The following is a 27,604-nucleotide window of genomic DNA, read 5'->3' on the forward strand; positions in this document are numbered from 1 at the left end:
AAGAACTTTGATAATTAATACGCAATTTTTATGATCGGTCAGTATGTAATGTTGAGAAAAATGTTGGAAACTTGAGGTACTTTCTTTTTTTTTTTCAAAAAAAGTAATAAACCTATGGTCCTTTCCTATTTTAAAAATAGACTGATTATCATTTCCTTGATTCTTCTCAGAAGCAAAAATACAAAATAATTTTTAAACCTTTTTCATTTTATCAAAATGGTGGTTTTTAAGTTCATAGCTTTAAAAAAATCAAATGCTTTTATATGACTTAAAACAAAGAAATAGCACTTTTTCTCTCTCACATCTTTCGCCTCTTGATTTGTATTCCTCAGAGGAAAATACTTTTGTTTTTTAAAAAATTTCCCCTGACTGGGCTGGGGCTGTAGTTCAATGGCAGAGCACTTGTCTGGCATGTGTGAGGCACTGAGTGGGATCCTTAGCACCACATAAAAATAAACAAATAAAATAAAGGCATGCTGTCCATCTACAACTACAAAATAAATAAATAAATAATTAAAGTAAATAAATAAATAACATTTAAAAAATTTCCCCTGATAGTTATTTCATTTAAACACATATGTTTTTTCTCTTATTTATTTATTTATTGAAATACTAACTTCCTAGACTTGGATGCATGATGTGGTTTGTTCTATCTTTGGTTTTGATGTTGGATACATCTTTATGTTTATTAAGATATCTAACATGATTGTCAACCTGGAAAGTTTTCTCATGCCCTTTCTTAGTTAATTTTTGCCCCCTATGCCCTAGAGGCAAACTATTTTTTTTTCTTCTAGTTTGAGATTAATTTTGACTTTATTTGAGTTTCATATAAATGGAATCAGTGAAGATGTGCTCTCTAGTAGAATTTCCTTCCCTCAGCATGTTTCTTGTTTTTGACTATTACAATTTGGCTATTGTGGGCATTCTTTTATAAGTCTTTTTGTCGACATGTTTTCCCTTCTCCTGTGTAAATATGTACATATGGAATTGCCGTATCATAGGTCCGATGCATGTTTTGTAGGATACTCTTTGGACTTTTTCTAAGAAGTTGTACCTTTTAACACACCCACCAACAATATGTTGGTGATCTGATTGCTTCTACATTCTACCTAACATTTGGTGTGTCAGTCTTTAATTTTAGCCATTCTTGTGGGTGTATAATACTTCTCATTTTGGTTTTAATTTGCATTTTTCTGATGACTAATGATGACGACTTTTTCATGTGCCTATTAGCTATTTGCATATTTTCTTTTGTGAGGTTCTGTGATTATATTTTGTTATAGAAATTTTCTCTTTTGGAGTTTAATTATCTTTGTTTTTAGTTTGTTTAATTTTATATATACTAAATAATCTTTAATTTTTTTAATGCAGTTGCATATTTCTTCTATGTGAGTTTAAATAGAACAAGGAGTTTACCTGTTAAAGGCTTTACATATGGAAGAAGTCTACTTGTCTTTTACTTTATAGTGACTTTCAAAACAGAAAAATATTTAATTTGTAATTGAGTTTTGTCATTAAGACTTTTGGTAATTTGGACTCTTTGAATTTAAGGAATCATTCCTTATCTTACAGTGAGAAAGAATTTTTCTGTATTTCTTAAATTTAAAAGTTTTGTTTTTTACATTTAAATGTTTGAGATACTGCAAAGGTTTGGATTTTTAAATCATTTTCGTAAGTACTGGAGGTATACCTAGTGTCAAGCTTGAGAACCATGATATAAACATGAGGACCATGATTGCCAGTGCTATTCCCAAAATTCTTTCTTGCCTCACGAGGATGTGTTCTGATCTAGACTTAACTTATGAGGTTTCTGAATGTCCTATGCTATCTACATAATTTAAAAAGGAGAACTGTGTAAACATCTCTACTTGATACTCTTAATGGTTATGTAACAATATAACATTTTTCCAGGAAGTTCTTCCATTAAGTCCATGGAATCTCAGTTTATTTGCTACAGTTTTAGACAAAACTCCTGTTCTGTTTAAAACATTACTTAGATAGGGATTCTCCCACTAACAAGTACCATGATATTTGTTTGCTTAGAGGTCAGTACTGTGTTAAGATGATTTGATCTGTCCACCTTTACTTTTTCTCTCTTCTTTTCTCTCCCTCATTCCCTTTGTCCCCCCACCTTTCTTCTCAATGTTTAATCTATTTGAGTGAGGTGATAACAGCGTTTCAGTTTTTTAAAGTGTAAATAGCCATATTACTTTTATATAATATTTTGTTTGAATTTTTTGTAGTTTTCCTTTGGTTTTTGTATCTTGTACCTATGAGTTTAATGCCTTTTACGTATTATGTTTGATATAAATCATTTATCATTTAAAAATTATCTATAAAGTTATTAGGACAGTCTAATATCATTTCTTCAAAATGTTATCCAATTCAATGTAGACTGAACCTCCACTGAATACTCCAGAAAACAGGGAATATACTGCTGAAATAATGTTTGAGTCCTTCAATGTACCAGGCTTGTACATTGCTGTGCAGGTAATAAATTCTATTTTTTAAGTTTGACTTTTAAATTTTAATCTGGTTTACTCTGCTCCTAAAACATAATTTTTTCTTTTTTTTATGAAAGCTTAAATATAACCTCAGAAGCATACCATAGTTCTCTCCTGAGTTTAATTTATAAACAATATTATAGGAAATGGATCTATTTAGTCAGAAAAGGAGAATTATTAAAGTAAGTAAATTAATGGTCTTTGGATATTTCAAGAGCTTTTATAGAACAGAAATAAGGAAACTAATATTTATCCAGCGTATCCTCCTATACTCCATACCCAGAACTTTACGATTCACTTATCCTTGTAACGTTGTGTTTATCATAGCCCTCCCCCCCCCCCAGGGGGCTATTGAGGATTTAACTTAAGGTCACTTTACCCACTGAAGTATATCCCTAACTCTTTTAAAATTTTATTTTGAGACAGGGTCTTATAAGTTGCTGAGGCTATCCTTAAACTTGTGATCCTCCTGTCTCAGGCTCTGAAGTTGCTTGGGATAGGCATGCATCACTATGCCTGGCCATCATAGTCTTTTTAATTAGTTTACCTTTAGGTATGACTTACTCATTGTGCCCCCCCTGTATCTTGTATATAATGAAGACTTATAATATTTCATCACAAGTTGTTCATTTATCTTTGTTCTCTTACCCCTCAGTATTAGGACATTCCTCTTGTTTTTTAATTCTGTAACATATGTAATACCTGACATATCACAAGTGCTTTATATCAATTCATCATCCCTAATAGTTATATTTATTTGTGCTCTATTTTTTGTAGAAGCAAAAAACCTAAAACTTAAAGGTAGCTCATTCAGAGTTAAATGCTTGATATGAGCTGAGGTCTGTCTGACTTCACTTTTTCCTGAGATTGAACTTGGAGTTTTTAAAACTCCAGGGTAGATAGTACCAGTAAATGATAATTATTGGCATGATTATTTTGGCTTGGATAGCAAAGAACTTTTTAATTTTAATGCAGCCCATAAAGGTAATAAGCTGCCTTTTATGCTTTATTGCTAAAAGTATTTAAGGAGTTATGTATACTTTATCAGGGACTTTATTGTAAGGCATTCAGTCTTGAGTTGAAGACCTTTTTTAGTTCTTTTAATAATTTCTTAATTTTTGAACTTTTTAAAAAAAGAATCCTTTAAAAATTCTTGTTAGGTAGTTTTTTTTTTTTGGTTTGTTTTGTTTTTCCTGTAAATAATTTTTTAAAAAGAATTGTTGCTATGCCAAGGGCTTGTTTGTTTTAATAGAAAAATGCTATCTTGTCACCTTTGCTTACTATTCCCCCCCCTGACATTTTCTTTTATTGGTGAAATATAGTTGTTGTTTGCTTCTTAGCAAATATTGCAGTGGCATTTAAAAAGTATTTGTTACATAGTTCTAAATGTATGCTGCATTTTAAACAAAATCAAAGCTGTTGTTTTTAAGAGCAGTACTTACTTACAGCTATTTATTTACTGCTAATTCTGATGGTTGGATGATTGTATCCTTTTTACCGTTGTGGTTTGTAACTGGCTAGACCATGTGAATATATTTTAAGTTCTGGTACTTTAGTACTATAGTATTTTACATTATTGCTCCTTATGTTTTCACTTTAGGAGAAAAGTTACTTTCACTAAAATTTGTAAATATGCTCCTAAAACAAAAATAAATCTGTAAATTTCTCAATGAATTTTATTGCATAATGCAAAATTTATGTATTTTCTTTCTACAAATTCTACATTTAAAATTAAATAAAAGTTCTCCATTTAACTATTTTTTACTAATAACTCTTATTTTTGTTTTTATTTTTTACCTGTCTTAATGCATTTTGCTTAAGGCTGTTCTTGCCTTAGCTGCATCCTGGACCTCAAGACAAGTAGGAGAACGGACATTGACTGGTACGGTAATAGACAGTGGAGATGGTGTCACTCATGTTATTCCTGTGGTAAGTATATTTAAAAATTGCTGGACAGAACATAAAATAACACATCAAAGCTAAGTTTTGAATTAATATCACTTTTTAAAAACTTTAGGTATCATGCCTTAAATTTTGTTGTGATTATTAAAATTTTGTAATTAGATTACAAAATGTTAGCCCAGTATCAAGGTGTGTGGTAGAGTTAGATTTTAATGAGGCCTCTCTTTGTGACTTATAAAAAGATACCATTTTTATTTTTATTTTTGTCTTTATATGTCTTTTCCCTTTCATGTATCTGTGTCTTAATCTCTTTTTATAAGGACACAAGTCATATTATTAAAGGAAATGACCCTAATTACTTCCAATTTAACTTAATGACTTCTTTAAAGACCCTAAAGAATTTGAAGTGGTTGGAAGGTAAAATTCAGCCCATAATAACTAGTCAGTTATAGCTAAAACAGATTTTGGAAAAATAATTTTTTTCTTATTTTCTCATTTTAATATACTAATTTCTAGTATTCTTTATACCTTTGTGAACGCCCAGATTTCCATCTATTACTTTTTTCTTCTTCTTAAACTGTGTCCTTTAATATTTCTTTTTCCCCCTTTTTGAGGTGGAGCCTTGCTGTGTTTCCCAGGCTGGTCTTGAATTCTGTGCTCAGCTCACATTTGGAAAGTGTTCGTTATTTCTTCACATATTTTTATGTCACCTCTTTTCTGTACTTGCAAGTGCTGTACTTTTGAGCAACATTCCAAGCCCCCCTTCTTCTTCTTCTTCTTCTTCTTCTTTTTTTTTTTTTTTGTTTTGAGACGGGGTCAATAAGTGCCCAGTGTGTGGCCTCAATCTTGTCATCCTGTTGCCTTAGCCTGGGGCACAGTTACTAGGAATCAGTTTGGTCCTTTCAAGCGTTCCTTTTAAATGGCACTATGTCCAGAAGAGGCTTTTGTCTAGGGTTGATTTGTCCCTGTTTTGGAGGCAATACCTTTCTGAACACTACATGATGTCCTATGCTTGGGAGTGTCTTTAAGCTCTGGCTAGGGGGAACATGAACTATTCTGGTAATGTGTGAGTTCTGGAGGCCCTTCTGTCTGCTCCTCTTCTTTGTCCTTGATGATTTTCTCACATGAGTATACTGATTAACTAGTCATCTGAAATGGGATACTCCCTTAAGTTCCGTAACATGACTGACAAATGTTAGCCACCTTGGTTTCCCCTAACTCTAAATTCTGTATCCCTGACACCATCAAGCTCTGTGTGGGTCTTCCTTTCCCAGACATTAGCAGAGCATTCACCTTGTTTGTTTCCCTTTTCTTAGTAGGAATCACTACACTATTCTGCTTGTTGTCTAATGTCTGAAAACCTGTATTTAATAGAATGTATTTAATTTTCTATTTTAAGTTGAAAGGATAAATCTGATGCCTAGTATTCTGTTAAGACACCCCTAATGTTCTTTTGTACTGAAATTTAATTTTGTACATTTTGTTATACTTGTGAGTAATATCAGTATATTTGTGCATTTGTTTGTTCTACAGAATTTAGCTAATTTAGCACTGTGAGGTTGTGTGAACTGCCTTAGGCTTGTGAATTGAGTGCTTCATCAGGAAAACAGTGACCACTTAAGTTAATGATCAGTGTTTTGGTGATATAATTACTATATATATATATTTTTTTTTCTGAATTTATAGAAGATATAAAATGTTCTGATACACGGTTACTGTTTAAACCATGTTGACTCTTTTTTTTTTTTTTTTGTTGGGGGAAACTGGGGATTGATTTCAGGGAGACTCAACCACTGAGCCACATCCCCAGCCCTATTTTGTATTTTATTTAGAGACAGGGTCTCCTTGTTTCTGCTGAGGCTGACTTTGAACCCAAGATCCTCCCGTCTCAGCCTTCCAAGCTGCTGGGATTACAGACATGCACCATGGCTAATGTTGACTCATTTTAATCAGGATTATAAACCACTGTCAATTGAAGAATAAACCTAAGTTGTTGGCCGTTTGTACTCATAATTTCTGTGTGGTATTATAAATTCTATGATACAGTATGATGAATGTAGTTGAGAATACTGAGGTGAAGAATTCTGTGATAAAGCAATTCTTGAGTATGCAAATATATCAACTTAAGAAATTGTTCTTTAATGATTTGTTTTTTAGATTATAATAATTCTCAAGACACTGAAAGTAAACTTGGTATCTTTCCCTCTCATCTAGGCTGAAGGGTATGTGATTGGCAGCTGTATTAAACACATTCCAATCGCAGGACGAGATATAACATATTTTATTCAGCAGCTGTTGAGAGACCGAGAAGTAGGCATCCCTCCAGAGCAATCCCTGGAAACTGCAAAGGCAGTAAAGGTAAACTGTAGTAACAAAAGTGTAATTTGGTTAAAAATTAAAATCACATGTGTGACATTAGCATGAAGGAAATTCTCAGTGAGGAACAACACTTTAAAAAATCTTTTGTCAATTAGTTATGAATACTGTTAATTATTATCTCTGTATTTCTTGCAAGGAAATTTTTGAGGATTATAAACTCATAGCATATTATTTCCCTATTTCATATTTGAGAGGACTAACAGGATTTTTTTAACCTTTATTTTATTTTTATGTGATGCTGAGAATTGAACCCAGTTCCTCACACATGCTAGGTGTATGCTCTACCACTGAGCCCCAGCCCCAGCCCCCTAACATAGGATGTTTCAACAAATGACTTTAACATACATTTTTGAGATCATTCCTTTTATTAAAAATGAATTATAGAATTATTACGTCTTAATGTATTCGTTGAATTCTTCATTTTAATCCTAAACAGTTTTCTGCTGTTAAAATAACTTTGATATCATTAATTGGACTATAGTATGAAATACATTGTTTGACTCAAAAGGTATAAAACAAAAGAAAGATGTGAAGGCTGTATAAGTTATTTTGTTCATTTTCTTTTTACATACTTCTTTATTATATCAATTTTTCATGCATACTATCAAAATACTCAGCATTGCTTTTCAAATTTATTCTTTGCCAATATAATTGAAATTTCAGTCAATCTGTTATGTTTTGAATATGTAAAAGCAAAACTGCCTTCACAAAAATAACCTCATTTATTTGCCTCTTTGTGTGTTTATGGAATTTTCTTTGCTTTTTAAACCTTAGCAATGAAGGTGAATGAAGTTCTTCATTATAAAGAAATTACTAAATGGCTTCTAGAAGTCACCCTGAGTTGGTAACCAATATATAAAAAATTAATGTGCACACTGCTGTTTCAACTTTGGAAATTTTTTGATATTAAAATAAAGCAAAACAAAAAAGCTACTAGGGATGGAATTTTATTCCAGGGAAAACTGATGTTCAGTTTGAATGTTTTTTAAGGAACATAATTACCATTTAATTCCTACTTCCAGATTTTGGGGAAAGACTTCATATAAGATTATCAAGTTTTCCATCTTTTTAAAAAATTTTTTATTTGTTTTAATTAGTTATACATGACAGTAGAATACATTTATGCACTTTTATATATCATACATAGATGGGATATAATTTTTCATTTTTCTGAGTGTACATGTTGTAGAATCATATTGGTCATGTAGTCACATATATACATTAAGTAATAATGTCTGTTTCATTCTCGTATCTTTTCTATTCCCACATCCCGTCCCCTCCCCTCCCCTCTCATCACTTCTCTCTACTTAATCTAAGGTAATGCTATTCTTCCCTAGTGTCCCTCTACTTTATTGTGAATTAGCATCCTCATATTAGAAAAAACATTCAGCCTTTGGTTTGGTAGGATTGGCATATTTCGCTTAGCATGATATTCTCAAACTCCAACCATTTACTGGCAAATGCCATAATTTCACTCTTCTTTAAGCTGAGTAACAGTCCATTGAGTATATATACCACATTTTCTTTATCCATTCATTTATTGAGGGACACATAGGTTGGTTCCATATAATTTACCTATTGTGAATTGAGCTGCTATAAACATTGACGTAGCTGCATTACTGTAGTATACTGATTTTAAAACTTCTAGAACTAATAAATGAATTCATCAAGGTAGCAGGATATAAAATCAACATCAATAAATGAAACACATTCCTATACATCAGTGATAAATCCACTGAAAGAGAAATTAGGAAAACTACTCCATTCACAATAGCCTCAAAACAGCAACAACAACAAAATACCTGGGAATTAATCTAACAAAAGAGGTGAAAGACCTCTACGTTGAAAACTACAGAACATACAAGAAGGAAATTGAAGAAAACCTCAGAAGATGGAAAGATCTCCCATGCTCCTGGATAGGCAGAATTAATATTGTCAAAATGGCCATGCTATCAAAAGTGTTATACAGATTTAATGCACTTCCTATTAAAATCCTAATCACATTCTTCAAAGAAATAGAAAAAGCAATCAATAAACTTATTTGGAAAAATAAGATACCCCAGAATAGCTAAAACAATCCTTAGCAAGAAAAGTGAAGCAGGAAACATCACAATACCAGACCTTAAACTATACTACAGAGCTATAGTAACAAAAACGGCATGGTATTGGCACCAAAATAGACTTGTAGACCAATGATACAGGATAGAGGAACCAGAGACATAAATATGGTTATCTCATACTAGACAAGGGTGTCATAAACATTCACTAGAGAAAAGATAGCCTGTTTATCAAATGGTGCTGGCAAAACTGGAAATTCATATGTAACAAAATGAAATTAAACCTCTGTCTCTCACCCTGCATAAAAATCAACTCAAAGTGAATCAGAGACTTAGGCATTAGAACAGAGACCCTGCAACTAATAGAAGAAAAAATAGGCCCAAATCTTCACTAGATTGGCCTAGGATCTGACTTCTTTAACAAGACTCCCGAAGTGTAAGAAGTAAAATAAAGAATAAATGGGATGAATTCAAATTAAAAAGCGTCTTCTCAGCAAAGGAAACAATAATGTGAAGAGAGAGCCTACAGATTGGGAGAAAATCTTTACCACATGCACTCCTGATTAAGCATTAATCTCTAGAATATATAAAGAACTCAAAAAACTTAACACTAAAAAACCAAATAACCCAATCAGTAGATGAGCTAAGGAACTGAATGGACACTTCACAGAAGAAGAAATATAATTGATCAACAAATATATGAAAAAGTGTTCAACATCTCTAGCAATTAGAGAAATGCAAATCAAAACTACTCTAAGATTTCATCTCACTCCTGTCAGAATGGCAGTCAACAAGAATACAGGCAGCAATAAATGTTGGCGAGGATGTGGTGAAAAAGTACACTCAGACGTTGCTGGTTGGACTGCAAATTGGTGCAACCACTATGGAAAGCAGTATGGAGATTCCATCGTTTTGTAGTATTCTTTCACTTTGTCTTTTAATTATTAACAATGATGTTAGTATTTATGTTGGATAGAATTCTTGATAAGTAAATTATTTTAAATGTATGAATATTATTCAGGATTCTCTAGAGAGAATCAGTAGGATACAGATAATATGAGAGGAGATTTATTAGAGGAATTAGTACACATGATTATGAAAGCTGAGAAGTACCACAACAGGCTGTTCGAAAACTGGGTTTGCTTAGATTCTGGTTGTGTGGCTCAGTTCAAATCCAAAGGCATCAGAACCATGGTAGCTGATGGTGTAACTCTAAGTCCAGTCCAAAGGCCTGGAAACCTAGAGGAGCTGCTGATGCAAGTCCCTGGAGTCCAAAGCCTGGTGTCTGATGTCCTCGGGCAATAGAGAAGAGGTGTCCCATCAACACAGGAGAGACAGGAAATTGTCTTTCCTTTGCTTTTAAGTTCTATCTGGGCCTCTTGCCAACTGAATGTTGAAACTCCCCCCTACACCCCCACAAACACACCTCTCCAGATACACATACCCACTGGGAACAGACCTTCCCCACTCAATTTACCAAGTCACACACCAGTCTTCTGGAAACACTCGCATAGATGGATATGAAGAAATAGTACTTTACCCATTCTCTGCTTATCCTTAAATCCAGTCAAGTTGACACACCTAAAATTAACCGTCAACGTATAAGGCTAGTAGTCAGGAGTTTGTTAATTGTAAATGAGATGTTTTTGAATTATATTTTTGATGGAAACTTTAAGACATATAACCAGATATGCAGTAATTCAGTCCTGCAGATAATAGCAAAACAGAGTAGTTCATGTTTTCATCGTTTTTTTTCTTTATTCATTTACTTAGTACAAAAATCTGGTTTTGTTCCAGTTGGATATTGAGAATCTATAACTAATTTGTATGGTAGCAATTATTAATTATTTTTCTCTTTGTATACTTTGTTTTTCCTTTCTAGAACACAGTTGATAATTATTGAAATAGAAAATATTAATGTTTTCCGGAGGTAACATTAATATAGTAGTTTGACTCTTTAGCCTTGCAAGTCTTAATTTTGTTTATATGTGAAGTCATATTAAATATAGATGAGCTGTTTATTTGTATTACACATCTAATATCTTAACAAAATAGTTTTCTATTTCTGCTCCCTAATTTTATTTTCTGAAGTTATTTTTTCATTTGATTCTCATTTATTAATTATATGCCATCCTTGTACTTTCCCTAAAGCAATAGGAAAACTTACTTTTGTTTCTTTATTTGTTTTTTAAGGAACGCTATAGTTACGTCTGCCCAGATTTGGTAAAAGAGTTTAACAAGTATGACACAGATGGATCAAAGTGGATTAAGCAGTATACTGGAATCAATGCTATCTCAAAGAAAGAATTTTCCATTGATGTTGGCTATGAGAGATTCTTGGGACCTGAAATCTTTTTTCATCCAGAGGTAAGGTTTTTTTGGAAGATGGATTTGCTTTGAAATATTCAGCAGAAAATCAACTGGAAGATATTCAGAGAGCATTAATCTCAGAAACTTTGTTTAGAATACTAAAATATAGTGAGTTATATTTTTTGAGAAAAAAAAACTTCTTCTAAAACACATTTGGAAAAAGTAAAACTTTCTTTTTTAGTGGCTTATGGGATTCATGGGAGAGCATGGGAAATGAAGAGGCTCTTAAATTATTTGTAATCATTTAAAATGTTGGAAAGATTCTAGAAAACACTGCTTTAAGGTAAAATGACCATTATGCAAAGAATCTTCACTTGACTCTCATGAAGTATTTAGTAGCAAAACAGTCTCTCTCTATGAAATCTTAGTAACATAAAGACTATATTAAGGAAATGAAATAAGTGATTTTAATAATAATAAAATTATTTTAATAATTTAGTACCAGAAATTTAACTTTATTAAAACCACTAATATTGTTACTGTGCTTATTTAGCATGAAGAACAGTTATTTTTTAAGTGTTTATTCACTTAGCAAATATTAAGTGGATATAATTTTTATTGTCTTAACTTTAATCATTGGGTATTCAAAGATGAAAAAATTATCTTATGCTTATTAAAGTCAAAGAATGACATAAATTATTTAAATAGGTATAGTTGCTTTAATGAATGCATGTGTTTTTTGAGGGAATATTGTGATTTAAACATTTAAGTGTGATTTAAACACTTAAAAAATAACTGTTCTTCATGCTGAATAAACACAGTAACAATATTGAGGGGAATATTGAGGAATAGAGAGCATCTAAGTCTGCTTGGGAGATCCAGTTGATTAAGAATGGATATTTGTCAGGCATGTGTGTTAGGAATATGTATTTCTGGCAGAGAAGACAAGCTGAGCAGAGGTCTAGGACATGAAAGAGCTAGATGATAATAATAATTACAGAGAAACAGAGTGGTAGGAGATGGTCCAGATAGCTATTTTGTGGACTAGGTTGTAAATGACAAATACATTCTTCAAGGGAGTTTGCTGAATTCATAGTCAGAAATCTTCAGCATGGAAGTGGCACAGATTAATATACAGTATTAGGTTACTCTGGCAGCATTGGGTTAGATGGATTGGAACAGAGGTGTGAATTGTTTTGGAAACCAGTGAGTTTATTGTAGTTTTTCAGATAAATAATGACCATAGGTCAATTAAAGTGAGAAAAGAGATAATAGTCAAGTAAAGTGAGAAAAGAATAGTCAATATGACTTAATAATTGCTTATAGATATGAGGGGAGAAAGAATATGAAGAATCTGATTATGAATGAGGTTTATGACTTGAGCAACTAGATGTGCCATCCAAAGAAATTGCAAATGCTGAAAAGGAAGGAGTAGGTGAGGTAGAAACAGATGAATTTAGTATACACATCTTTAAAGAGGTTTAAAAATTGACACTTTAGTTCTGAGGGTTTTGAACTAAAGGTATTTGTCCTGGGGTGAGGATAGACATGAATTTATCACGATGAGGTGGCACAATGGAAGAGATTAGCTAAGGAAAGGTGCAGAGTCAAAGAAGGTAAAGAATCTGACCCTAGTGAACCCAGCACTTTATGGATAGGCAGAGTAAGAGGAACCTTCAAAGAACACTGACAGTTACAGAGGGTGATAGTTACAAAAATGAGAGAAGTGAATTATTTTGAGGACGAAGTTTGAATAGTGCTATTTGTTTCCATGAGTTAATATTAGAAGACACTTGTGAAATGCATGTGGGTTTTTCAGCATTCAGGTTATTGGTGATTCTAGAGGAATAGTTTCAATGAAATGGTGTGAGTCAGCTTGGTGCATCTTGAGAGGTAAAGGTTTAGAAGTTAGCATTGTGGGCTTTCTGGACTGAACAGAAAGGATAGTAGGTACTGGAAACTAGGAAGAAGTCAGTTGTGAAAATAAGTCTGAGACTAGTTTTGAATTTTTTTGAAAGGGTTTTATTCCAGTGATGGGAGGTAAGGAGTGGATGTGAGTACAGGAAAATGTGGAAGTGACATGGTTAAAAGAGTGGTAGCCAGTTGAGGAATTTTGTCATTTATAGTTCATAGTTTTATTTTTTTCCATGAAGTGGAATCAGGCTGATGTATTGGGAGAAGAGATTGGGCATACGATTGGGGATGATAGAAAATAATAATGTTCATAATCACTTTTTTAGAGAAATTGAGAGGGTGACTGTTGAATGCATATTAATGATAGTAGGACAGTAATTTTTTTTTTTTTTTTTTTTTTTTTTACTCACTGTAGTGAGATTTGGTATTCCAAACTTGCAGTCATGTACTAGTTCCTGTCTCTTGGGTCAGTATGGGAACAGAGCAAAAGGACATGACAGAGTTAATGTTAATAGCACAGAGAATGACAGAGTGAATCTAGAAGGTAGAATTAGAGGTAGTGAAGGATGCAGGCAGGGATTGGAGACCATGATGGACTGGCATATAATTATAAATTGGCAGCAAATGAATGAGCACTAGAATGATAAGGAATTGTGCTCAGACTAGTATACTGGAGCTTTAAGATTTCAGATGACACATTTTCTTTACAGTTTCATAAAAAAATAATTAAAAAGGTGTATGCACATAGTTTTAAAGGTCAGGTAACACTGGCAAGTTTAAACCAAAAATATTTTAAACTTGTCAAACCCTTTAACTCCTTTACGTTCTACAGAATATTCACTAGTGCTTATTTAACAATTACTCTTGGTAATCACATCTAGATTTCCAAATACTTACTTGTATTGTTGTTTTTTAATATACCCAGTGTTACTACTAATCTCCTTTTATGTAAGTTAATTTTTATGTAGGGTTTTTTTTTTTCCCTTCAGCCTGTCCCTTGTGTTAGATTATTGTTGTTTGGTAAATCAATCATTTTATAGTATTTATAATATTATATATCTGACTTTTTCACTTTTGAGGCAAGTATAAAAATGTGATTCTTTATCTCTTAAAATTCAGCTCTTCCCAAGTTTTTCCCTTATTTCTTATTTCTGTTTATTCATTAATTTTTCATTTATTCCTTGAGGTTGGACTTAACTGCCTAGTTATTATAAATAATAACTGCCTAGTTATTATTAAGTGTATTATTCTATATCCTATGAAAACTACTACTCAATAATTTTTATTTTTGAATTTTCTTAAAAGTCTTACTTGTATGTTTTTTTGTTTTGTTTTGTTTTTATATCAGGGATTGAACCCAGGGGTGCTTTACCACTGAGCCACATCCCCAGCCCTTTTTTTATATTTTAGTTAGAGACATAATCTCACTGAATTGCTTTGGGCTTCACTAAGTTGCTGAGGCTGGCTTTGAACTTGAGTTCCTTCTGCTTCCGCCTCCCAAGCTGTTGAGATTACAGGTGTGAAACACTGTACTTGGCATGTATGGTATGGTTTCTTATACCTTCAATCCCTGAGCTTTGGAAAGTTCTACAGGTGAATTGTTTCACTTCTTTACCACTTTGCCTCTATAGCAACAATTAGGCTGTAATATTCCCTTTTTCTCTAAGAAGGATTGAAATTTTTTATTCATTGTTTCTTTGCCTCCTCTTTTGTCTTTGTACATTAACCTTTTCTTTTAATTCTTTTGTTATTTTAGGGGGGGATTCAAGATCAGTGGAAAGATAAACCATATGGAGTTGGAAGTTAGGGCACATTTTCCTATGGGGCACATTTCCCTATTTGAGTGGTTACAATAGAAGTGGATTCAGGGTCACTTGAATCAAGAAAAATTGATTGTGTTATAGTTGAAGTATTGGAAAAAGATATTAAAACCTCAGCTTGAGGTTAGGGATTAAAGAATTGCAGAATGTTCTGAATCAAGTTCTCAGAAGAATAGGATTATGACAAGATAGATAATAGTATAGAAAATAGGAGATAATCTGGGCTTCAAAGGATGAAGCATTTGAGTGGACTGCTTTTGACAAATGAGCTTTGCTTAATGTCTTGGCTCTTTTTAAAAAAGTTTTAAGATTTAATTTATTTTTTATTGGTACATTATAATAGTGGGATAGATTGTATTTTTTTTTTTGCATATTCATACATGCAGACAATATACTGACTGCGTAAAGCCTTGAAACATTAGATATATAATAAAGTATGTTTGACTGTATCATATTATTTAGGAATCAGATAGTTAACTGTATTATCATGCTACTAAGGTTTCTTATATCATTTTACCATTAATTTAAATAGCCTGTATCATTTGGTATACATTTTCCCTTCATTAAATTTTTAATAAACTTTAAAGCATTTTATTCTCCATAGGTTTACTTTCCTTAAAAGCAGTTTCTTCTGTAAGAAATTTTTTTAAAAAATATTTTTAGTTGTAGATGGACACAATACCTTTATTTTATGTGGTACAAAGGATCAAACCCAGTGCCTTGTGCATTCTAGGCAAGTGCTCTACCACTGAGCTACAACCCCAGCCCCTGAAGTTGTTTTTTAAAAGTGAGTTATGTGTATGTACATTGTTTAAATAATTAAGCAAATTTTAGCAAAAATTAGGAGTGTCTTACATGTTTTCTCCTTTTTTTATTCTTAGAAGATTGTTTGGTGATGGCCTATATACTGTGAACTATTTGATTATATTACAATTCAAGTACTTTTTAGTTGTTAGTCAGTTTTTATTTGATTTGAAATATCTTCTCAGGCTATTCAGAAGCATAGAGTTTTTTCATCTATTTTCTGGAATACATAATATGACCCAGTCTAAAGCTGCTTCTTTCTGCACTTGATACAGAGCCTCATATTCTTTCATCATTGTTCCAGGGATTCCTTTTCTTCTCTCTCGTGGATTCCTTTTTTCTATATCCTGCGTCTTTTTCATTCATACGCTGTACTTCTTTTTGAGTGGAGATTCTTTGCCAGTAAGGTTCCTAATAAAGGTGGATGGGAGAGGAAAATTTTTAAGATACCTTACATGTCTTAAATGTATTTATTTTGTCCTCATACTTGCTTGATATTGGAGTTAGAATCTTAAATTGGAAATAATTTTCCTTCAGGATTTTGAAGCCATTGGAAGTTAAAAAAATTCTGATTTCTATGTATAGGACCTATTTTTTAATATTTTTTTCTGCAGATGCTTGTAGGATCTTTGCATTGTACCCTAGCATTTTGAAGGTAATTTCTGCACCTTTACCTACTCAGCCTTTGTGTGAATTTTTCCCCCCCTTTCTGGCAGCCATTTTAATTCTCGGAGCTTCCCCAGCCCAGACTTTTGCTAAATTTTTATGCTACTCTCTTCTTATTTCATGGTTCTCATATCTTCTGGCTTTATAAGGATATTAATCATAGTTTTTTTTTTTAAGTTGCATAGTTTATATTCAAGTTGCCTTTTCTGTATTTCAGTTACCATATTTTTTGTGGTAAAGACTTTCATGACACTTACTTAGGAAGGGACTCTAAAGTCTTGACTGGAGACCTGAGCTTTGTAGGTGGGACTTGTCAACTATATAGCCTTTTCTTTAGGGGAATGTCATATGTGTGTTTAACTCTTTTGGGGTTCCTAGGGAAGTCTCCTGTCTAGAGTATAAAAGTTGGCAGCCAAATAGGAAAAGAGGGCTAGTGTGTGTGTGTGTGTGTGTGTGTGTGTGTGTGTGTGTGTGTGTGGTTTTGACAGCAGTAGGCTGCATATCTTCACTTAAACCCACCCTCTCTGTTCTCAGACATACTTTCTAAAGGGAAACAGAGTTTTCTTCCTTTTAGAGAACATAATTAAGTTTTCTCCTTGAATGAGGAGGAGGCATTTAGTGGGCTTACTTTGAGACCATCTGGGGTTTTATTTAATGATCTCAGAGACTTTCAACCAATTTTTGTCCCTGCCTTTTATCTACCACCTCACTTTCCTGGCTACCAGATGCCGTTTGTTCTTTGGAGGAATTTGTGATATAAAATGGCTGATTTCTTGTTTCACATCACTGATGATGTCTCCTTGACTTCTCTTATATATCACTGATGGTTTCCTAAGTGTTTGGAGGATGCGCAACATCTTATGCATCTGTTTTCTAGCTTACCAAATTTTGTTTCTGTATTTCCTTTTTTTTTGTTCTGTTTATATTTTTTAGATTTTTGTCTTTTTATAAAGAATTATTTTCACAATTCTTTCAGTAGAGTTTTGGGACAGAAAATCAGATATATATGTTTAGTTCTCTATTTTCCCAGAATAGACCCTTTTTTTGTATCATATGAACTATGTCACTTCCCAAGTGAGTTTTAAGATTCTTTTTCCTATAGTTTTAGATACTTCTATATTCTAGTTTCCTTGTCACTTATTTGGCATTTTCTTTGGGTTATATGGAAGTACTAGCATTTGAACTGTCCAGGACTTGAATACTGAAGATAAAATTATGAAAAAGTAAGAAATTTATCTTCATTTTGCTAAGTTACTAAAAGCAACTGTTTTAGGAGGAATGGGTTTGGCACTTTGATTTTTTTTTTTTCTTCTTCTTTGTACCAGGAATTAAACCCAGGGGTGCTTAACCACTGAGCCACATCCTCAGCTCTTTTTAAAAAATATTTTTTGAGGCAGGGTCTTGCTAAGTTGCTGAGATTGGCTTGGAACTTGGTGATCTTCCTGCCTTAGCCTCCCAAGCTGCTGGGATTACAGGTGTGTATCACCATACCTGGCCTTTTTTTTTCTTTTTTTTTTTTAAAAAAAAAGGAAATAAGATTTTGAAGCTGTCCCAAGTTTTAAACTTATAAATTCTCAGGTGTAGGACATATTTGGATCACTATGTTTATTTGGTTTGTTCACTATTCCTGACAATTTTTTAGCGAGAAAAGGTAATTCTTTAATAGTCTCTTCTATTCTCCACAGCAATATTTTATAACCTATCAGGGACGAGTTGAAGGCAGGACTGAGCCCTTTCATTGAAGATGGAAGAAAAGGCCTAAAAATATGTTAGAGACCCTAGGTTTGGCTTATTAAAGTACTGAATAATATGGCAGATAAACTATCTTACAAGAATGGAAAGAATTCTGGGAAGGTTAATTTGTTTATGTATGTATTTGTTTTACTGTTTTAGGTAAATACTGAAGAGTGTGATGAACAAGGCAATGTGGAGAATTTACAAGTTCTGTATTAATAAATTGAAAAGATAAAAACTTTAAAATAGCACAGAATATTTTCTGTCAAATTGTTAATATTTTCTTGAATAGTTAATATGCACCAATAAGAAATTTAAAATTTCTTAATAATTTGTTCAGGTTTGGGAGAGAGAAATATTTTTTTTCCTAATATAGCAAATGCCAGGTACTCTGGTTAACATTTCACTATGGGATCATTAAAACATAATGTTTTGAGAACTGAAGGCTCTTTAAGATTTCATAGTCTGAAAGTCAAAAAAGGTGTTCCAAGGTCACAAATGTAATCATGGAAAATAAAATTCTTCTCATGCCATCTAATAATTATCTAAACTGTTCTCTGCTGCATGTGAGCATATCTTTAAATGACATTTAGAGCAAACTGAGTGAACTGTCCTATACATGTGCTTGTGCACAGATTGTGAAAGTTCTTCATGTGTTGATTTTGGAGTTACAAGTAAATTTTAGCAAGTCAGCAAATGAAATATAGAATTTGTAAATAATGAGAATAGACTGTAAATTTATTTCAACCTCTGTTGATGGATTTACAGTTTCCACTTTTGTAAGTGAGTCTGCAGTGAAGCTGTTTTTAGGTAATAGTGTTACACGCGTGGGAGTTTCTCCAGGGTTTGTTCTAAAGAAGTGCAGTTATGTACATTTAAAATTTTATTAGCTATTGCCAAATTGTTTTCCAAAGTGTTTATATTGATGTGTATTCTCTTAACTGTATATAAGAGTTTCTGTTCCTCATTTTTACCATCTTTTGTATGTATGACTTTTTACATGTTTAATATGGTTACGAAATGATACATAACACCATTGTTTTATTTGCATTTCTTCAGAAATCTGTTTTCAACATGTTTATTTGCATCTATTTTTTTTTAAAGAGAGAGTGATAGAGGGAGAGAGAGAGAGAGAGAGAGAATTTTTTAATTTTTTTTTTTTTTTAGTTATCGGCACAACATCGTTGTTTGTATGTGGTGCTGAGGATCGAACCCGGGCCGCACGCATGCCAGACGAGCGCGCTACCGCTTGAGCCACATCCCCAGCCCCTATTTGCATCTATTACAGAACAGAATTTATAGTTTCTAAGTCTTTTTTTTTTAAATGGGATTCTTTCTTTTTTGATATTTATAGTAATAATCTTAGCTCTCTCATAAATCCAAACTTACTTATTTTTCAGTTTGCTAATCCAGACTTTACACAACCTATCTCAGAAGTTGTAGATGAAGTGATTCAGAATTGTCCTATTGATGTTAGACGTCCTCTCTACAAGGTCAGTATTTGTAGCAAATTTGGTATTTAAGGACATTTTTAAATAACTTTAAATTTTTTGTTCATTGTTGAATATTAAATACCTCTCTTGAAATGAATGCACTTGAATTTTAATAATGTTTACCTTCAGCTTTTTTGTTTAATAAAGGTCATTTATTTGTTTTTCTCCAATAATTTAGAATATTGTCCTCTCTGGAGGGTCAACTATGTTCAGGGACTTTGGACGTCGCTTGCAAAGAGATTTGAAAAGAACTGTAGATGCCAGACTGAAATTGAGTGAAGAATTGAGTGGTGGTAGATTAAAGGTTAGTTTTTTCAATAATGGTGGGAAACTTGAGGGTACTTTGATTATTGTAATGAGTATGGGAAATGCTTGCCAACTTTTGCTCTTATTTTGAAAGATAAGAGAAACATGTCTGGTATTGTAATGGATTTAATACTAGAGGTTCATGTCCATGATATGATTTGATTGTTTGATTATTTTGGGATATTATCTGTAATTCTGGAAAATATTCTTAATGATAGCTTTGAGATAGATGTGTGTGTAGATGTATATATTTTCAAAATATAAATAATTTCATTATGGATCCACATTTTGTGGTGAGGAGAGCAATGTGGGTATCTGACCCATATATGCTAATTAAGGATATAAGCCATATCCCTGGCCCCAAAGAATTTAAAATATCTTTATAGCCGGTAAAGGAAGCAGGGTTCAAAGAAATGCTCATTTGAGAGGCCAAACTTACTTTTGCAAACTGACTCTAGTTCCTGCATAGCAAGCTTATAGTTCTCAGTTAAATTGGTGACTCCCCAAATTTTCTTTGTTACATGTCTTGGACCTTTGGGATTGATATAAAAATATCAAAATTAATTTTAAATTCTCAGATGTCTGCTTTCTATATTTCTGAGACAAATTTTCAGTAAATATTTTTGTGTTGTCTTTGTTAAATATTGAAGCAAAACATTGATTCAGAGGATAAGTTGCTATATAAAACACACTTTATTCTATTTGGAAGATTTCCAAGAATGAAGAGAGTGGTACTCATCTGAGAGTACCACAAACATTACAAATGTCTTAAAAGTAAAATATAACACTCTAGCATTTAGCTTCTTATTAAAAAATTACATAACAGATGTCTTCAATACCTAAACTTTGGATTATCATAAATAAACTTATCCCTTATAGTGTAGTAAAAAAAAAAAAAGTATGTTTTGAGCTCCATCACCATAATGGCATGCTTTTACTGTTTAGGCAGTCTGCTCATATAATAGATTTTTAAAATGTTGACTTTGTTTTTGCATTTCCTTCTCAACCAACCAGTCCATCCATCTACCTACTCATCCAGCATGCCTTTCCATCTACCCACCTATCTTTCTGTTTCCCCCACCCCCCCAAATACATACACACACACACACACGCGCGCGCGCACACACACACACACACACACACGGTTGATAAGTTTTACCAGTATATTTTAATTCTCTGCACTGAGAATTATGCAAATCATGCCGATATGAACAATCTAGATGTAGACATGAAGCAAGTTTCACAAATTGTGTCACTAATTATTGTGCCCTTCCAATGTGCAATAGTTAGTGTTTGTTGTTTTTCACGACCTTAACAGTTTTTAAAGAATAGGCTTATTTATTTTGTAGAATGTTCCTCAATTTGGGTTTATTTGATGTTTTCCCATGATTTTGGCAATAATTTAAGAGGGGATATTGTATTATTTTTAGTGCATTGTGTCAGTAGACGCATGATTTTATTTGTCCTATGTGTTAAGTTTGGTCGTTTTGTTAAAAGTGTGTCTGCCGGGTTTCTAGTATGAAGTTATGAGGTCTGGACATGACACCTGGTGTGAAGTTATTATTGTTCCTCTCTATTTAAAACCCTTTGTGTCCCATCGTTCCAGATGTGAAACACCTATACAAACTTATATTGAACAGCAAATATATGACTTATAGTAACTTTGAAATAATCTTTAAGTATTTATTATGTGCACAGAATTGAAAACTTGGCAGTTAATAAGTTAATAATTTTATGGGGAGACACTTTCAGACTATGTAATTATTCTGTTTTGCATCCAGTTTTAAATGACTATTTATAGCCTCCATTGTGATTCTTTCCTAAATTGTTATTACTGAAGTACTTGCCTCATAGTATATAGAATATTATTTAACCTTAGCCTATATCATTTAACCTTAAATGTACTATATAAAAATAATATTTATACTAAATTCAAGTTACTCCTTATAAACCCAGAAAGAAAAAATACCTTTAGGATATAGAATATCATTTAACTTTAAATGTATATGGTGTTTCACAAATTCTGTCATTCCTTCTGTTTTTCAGTTCCATTTTGTTATTAGGAGGAGCCCATCCCTACTTGTATGAAGTCTTGATTTCTCTTTTTATTACTATATCATCAGTAGCATTATGGAGTCATTTAGTTAGTTCATTAATGTTGATGTTCAAATTTTCTCTGTTTGGAACAATAGGAACCATTCAAATGACTCTCTTGTCTTTGTGATGTAGCCCCACCAGGTTTTATGCATGTCTGTCCTTTCCTTTGCAAGCAGGATGCTTTAGGTTGATCTTGTGCTTTCTCTTTTCTGGTCCTGAAATCAGCCCTCCCCCAACTCCCACAGGATTCCCTTTTTTAGTGGGAAATGTTATTATGAAACCAAAATTGAATGCTGGGGCTGCTCACTGCTACCAAGGTGTCACATCTAGACCTCAGTGACTGAGCTTTGTGTGTGTGTGTGTGTGTTTTCCCCCATGTGTCTTTCAGTTCCAGAATATCAATGGGTTTATTCTTACTTTCTACTTTTCCACATTTGTAAGACCTTACCCTGATAGTGAAAAACCTAACTCTATTATCCATAATACATTTTATGTTTTTGCTCAAGTATGGAATACGTATATAATAATTTTCAAATTGTAAATCTGTACCACTATGAAACTTATTAGCCTTCTCACTGGAGTTCAATATTTGCTCCCCCCACTGACCCACCTGAGGATATAAAATAAAAATCCTGTATTCACAAGTTACTTGGGTTTGTCACTTCAGTATGATTGTTTTTTAAAAATGACTTGGTTTATTTCTGTTGTACTTTTTTTTTTTGCACCAAGAATTACATTCCTTTTAAAGTTTTAGCTTTTTAATTGTAGTTTAGAATTTTACTTTTAACTGGCAGATAAGAATTGGACATATTATGAGGTTCATTGTGGTAAAACAGTACATATGGGCAATGTGTAAGATCAAATCCAAGGAATTAGCATTTCCATCTCTAAAAGTATATATCATTTCTTTGTGTTTGAAGCCTCCAGACTCTTCTACAAGGGTGCTTCATAAAATGTATAAGTTGCTGTAAAGGTAGTCTTAAAGTCAGTATTGGTTCACTTACTGAATGTAGGTTGATAAAGACTTATTTGACTTTTACAGAGTCATTTTATTAACCCTGACCATATAATTCTTTTTTCAAATATACAACTCAAAACAATAAAATATGATTAACAGTTCAAAAAAATCGTATAAAGTGTATACTATTATTTCCTCTCCATTCATTCTATCCTGTTTTCATCCCTGCCTCTTAACAGTGTTTTCAACATTCCTCTCTATAAATAATTATTTTTTTCTGGTTTATAACACGTAACAGGCATTTAATATAAATATTATTTTTATAGCACTTATAAGGTTAAATGACAATACAGAAATTCTTTTCTGAATTTTCTATTGAAATGATCTCACTGTGTCTTTTTTAGCCAAAACCTATTGACGTACAAGTTATTACACACCACATGCAGCGATACGCGGTTTGGTTTGGAGGATCAATGCTGGCTTCCACGGTGAGTATGATGAAGCTTACTTGTAAATTTTTTTAGATAGAAGAACCCAAGGGGCTATGGCTGTGGCTCAGTTGGTAGAGTGTGAAGCACTTGTGAAGCCCTGGGTTCAATCCTCAGCACCACATAAAAATAAAATAAAGGTACTGTGTCCATCTACTAAAAAGATGTTAAAAAAAAAAAAAGAACCCAAGGTACTTATAGAAGAACAAAGCAAATTCCTTTAAGTTTTATCTAAATATAACAGAAAATTTAAAAAATTGTATACATGTTTACATAGTATTTTTAAAACTGGAAGACATTTCAGTTTTATGTTCCTGAATTTATTTTTAACTTGATCGATGTTATTTTAAAGTGAGCATTTTATCTTGTATTTTAAGATTTGTTGGTAGGGGGAGTATTTTAAACCTTTAGTCTTCCAAAGGTCATTGTTTTTTCTTTTCATATATTTAAAAACATTAAGGTAGATATTATGTTTCATTGCTTGGGATGTATGATGTTCAAAATTGAATACAGAGAATTATTTTAAGAATCCTGTCCCCAAATCAAAATGTCCTTAAAGTGCACTGAAAGTTATTCTAATATCAATTACAGTAAATGTTGGTGTTTTGTACTGATAGTACATGGACTATTAAAATGAAGGAGTTTTAATCTGAATTATTGAAGAACTGTACAACTTTGAATTTAAAACCATTTAAAACTTTCTGCCTTAATTTTAGTCATCTTCAGTTATGCCATATGAGCTATTTGGGTTTGTAACTGGCAAAGTAAGTAACACAAAGCATGGAACAGTTTGTCTTTATCATACTTTGAGTGAGAAAGGCAGGATGATCTCGAACTTTTTATAATATGACTAGAAATAGTTTATACTGTATAGGCTGATGCTGCTTCTTTAAACTGTTGGTTCAATATAATGTGAGAAAGCTTCAGCAGAACAGACTGGACATTTGAGAATCAACTTGCCGTTCCTAAAAATTTCAAAATCCTAGGAGGAACAAATGTTAGGATGGTGGGGGAACATGAATTTTTTGCCCCTTTTCCATTCTGATACAGATTTATAGCTGATTTTAAATCATGATTTCTAGAATTTGTGAACTTGTCAACATTTTAGATTTAACATCTATTTTAAAGCATATTGAAAACTAGTATATTTTTGATTTTTTTTTAAAAAACATTTTTTGTTTTGTTTTCAGCCTGAGTTCTACCAAGTATGCCACACCAAAAAGGATTATGAAGAAATTGGACCTAGCATTTGTCGTCACAATCCAGTGTTTGGAGTCATGTCGTAATTGGCTTCATAGTTATTGGGGTTAGGGAAGTGGAGAAGAGATAATCTTTCTCATTACCTGTTTTGTCTGGATGGCTGGTTTTGCGGTTTTAAACCTGACTTGAAATAGTAAGACCAAACATGATTATACAGGAATATTTTAATAAGTGTATCAACATGCAGATGTAGAAGAGAGCCAAAATGATTAAGTGTTTTTCTTTAGATTGAATATTTGAATCTTATGTGTAACAAAAAGAAGTGGGTTTTAGTTCTTTCTGTGCCCTGATATTTTGTATATTATTGAATTATCCAAGATTTGATGGGATTTATCGGTATGTAGATAGCTCTATAATGCTTGAATTGTACACTTCCAAGTGTGCAATGCAAGAGCTTGTTTATATTTCATACTTTTTATACTTTGAGGAAAAAAGTCAAAGAAAAACTGTAGTATTTCAGGAACAAACAGTGACCAAGTAAAGGATGAATTCAAAAAGCCTCATAAGACTTGGTGTATGCAGGGATTCCAGTTATTATGAATTGTTTCCATACCCTCTTCCCCTTTCTCCCACCAGTGGTTTTCTTTGCAAGTGCTTTTGGAACTAAGAAGCTAGTATCTTGGATTAACTGATGCCTGCTAGTGCTTTCTGATTACTCGCATTCTGTTTCTTGCTTTAAAAGAAAAGTGAAGACAAGGCTGTTGGACCAGTGTTGCAGTTCTCTAGTGTCATTTGTTATTAAAGGAAAAAAAAAACAAACAATAATTTGATTACCAAAATTGGTATATTTAAAGCCTAATACCATTCTAATAAAGGCACAAATTTCTTTTTAATACTTGTTTCAGGCTCTTTAATCTCTTTTTAAGTTAACTAATAAATCTATTTTCTTCAGACCTCTGCAGTAGTTCTTTAAAATCACAACAGTTGGTTAGCAAGCTAACTTTTTTAATGTGCTCTGTACAAATAATTGTGAACTTTTAATATGTTGGATGCTTTCATTTTGATAACTGGATCTCCATTTGATATTTTCTGTGTAACTCATTTGCAGTTGATTTTTTTTTTTTTTTTTTTTTTTTAGTGCCAGTCCCTGATATATCATGGAAAGTTAATTTTCTTTGCATTTTAAAATATCTGGATCATGAAGAAAAAGTGATGAAAATAAATTAAAATTGAATTACCTTTTCTAATGTTTTTTTTTTCCCCCCACAAGCAGTGTGATTGTACTTGGAGTTTAAATATTTGATACAATTTTTTTTTTGTTCCTATAGAAATAGTGGGCTTCATTTAAATAATCTATCATGTATATGGTAGAAAATTTCTCGGGAATTTTAAATTTATCATTTATTTGTAAAAAGGATAAAATGGGAGATTTATAATAGTCTTTTTTTTTTTTAGAATTTAAGCAGCAATATCAGTGAATACTTGAATGCCATTATTCATAAAACACAGGCTTAGAATGCCTCTATCCAAAAGTTAAAGAACATAAAAGTGTTTTTATTGCTTGTATTTAGTATAAAAACAGACTTGGGGAATAGGTGTCAGTTTTTATTTAGAATAAGTCTTGAAACTTAAATCTTATTAGTCATTTCTTTGAATCTTAATTCTTTCAGTGTGGGCGTAAAGGATAGATTATATGTCTTAGAGTAGTTATAATATAATTATTATCAATTTTTTTGTTTTACTTGAAAAAATATTTCATGGACATTGTAAAACACTATTGAAATAGTACCAAAGAGTAGATAGTGAAAATAAGTTTCTTTCCCAACTCAGTCTATTTCATTTTCTTATCATTACATATACTGTTAGGAATGTGTTGTTTCCTTAAAATTTTCTGTGCATGTAGAAATAAACAACTCTTTTATTTTACACAAATAGGAACTTAATGTGTACTGTGTTCTGCACTTTGCTTTTTCAACAATCTTTTTATACAGAACAGCATAATAAGCAGTTAAGATTTCATCTTCTGGCCCAGTAAATTATTGTTAGCATTGTCATAAATATTTTTACTTAGAATGGTTAGGTAATTAAATGGATAAGCTAGAAAGACATGTTTACAAAACCATATGTTTTAAACTATTTGCTATGAATACATGAAGGTCAAAAACTTGTCTTTAGGCTTAAATTTATTTGTAGGAACAAGAAAACCCCAATCTTTCCTATTTGTTGTCTCTTTTGCTCTGCTCCTAAGAGGAGTGAGCTACAATGAAAGAAGCCGTATTAGTGTGTGTGTGTATGTGTGTGTGTGTTTTAATATCTTCCCTGTGATTGTATACATTTTTTTCAACTTAACAAAAACTTCAGTTGTGAATTTGTAGAAGTTCATCTAAGATAAACTAAAATCTGTGATACTGACTCAGTGTTTAGCAGGATGGACATGGGACATTAAAAAAAGCACCAAAAAGGCCAGTGATCAGAATTTTTATTCTGATTCAACTCATTGATGATATAGCTTCTTCAACATTATGTTTTTTAAAACATGGCAGATATACTAGTATCATCTTGGACAAATTCTTTGAACTCCTGAGACTTTATATATAGAAATGTTATTTTGGATTATATTGTAATTTCTATGAGTTGTAAGAATATAACCTAGCTTTTTCCATTGCTTCATTTGTGGTGGTAAAGATGTTATTAATTTCTTCTTTTTTGAGTTCCCGGAGTTATGAGCCACTGGGAAATTAAATAGACACTTATTTTCAGACTTGATGCCTGCTTTTTAAAAAAGTAAACAAAGTTTTACATTTAACCCTTAAACACTAATTAATATGTGACATATCCTGCAGGTAATCACTATCTTCTGATCTGTCCTTTTTTTCTTTTTTTTTTTTTTTATCAATAAAGCTTTTTGTATTTCAAAACATTATAAATAATGGAAAGGTAAACAATAAAATGGGAAAAATATTACTACTTGG

At 32.3% G+C, this 27,604-nt stretch overlaps 1 protein-coding gene across 1 annotated transcript in view; it reads left to right on the plus strand.

The window, feature by feature from the left end:
* The window catches only part of ACTR3 (actin related protein 3), a 58,601-nt gene extending 32,186 nt beyond the window's left edge, over window positions 1–26,415 (plus strand). Inside the window, exons 5-12 of the mRNA XM_081261898.1 lie at window positions 2,395–2,490; window positions 4,326–4,433; window positions 6,621–6,764; window positions 11,036–11,209; window positions 19,491–19,583; window positions 19,762–19,887; window positions 23,349–23,432; window positions 24,623–26,415. Of these exons, the coding sequence (XP_081118024.1) occupies window positions 2,395–2,490; window positions 4,326–4,433; window positions 6,621–6,764; window positions 11,036–11,209; window positions 19,491–19,583; window positions 19,762–19,887; window positions 23,349–23,432; window positions 24,623–24,718 (921 nt within the window). The 3' untranslated portion in view covers window positions 24,719–26,415. The remainder of the gene's footprint in view (window positions 1–2,394; window positions 2,491–4,325; window positions 4,434–6,620; window positions 6,765–11,035; window positions 11,210–19,490; window positions 19,584–19,761; window positions 19,888–23,348; window positions 23,433–24,622) is intronic.
* Window positions 26,416–27,604: the final 1,189 nt, after the last annotated feature.

Source organism: Spermophilus citellus, assembly GCF_964194105.1.
Source record: "Spermophilus citellus genome assembly, chromosome: 11".
NCBI lineage: Eukaryota > Metazoa > Chordata > Mammalia > Rodentia > Sciuridae > Spermophilus > Spermophilus citellus.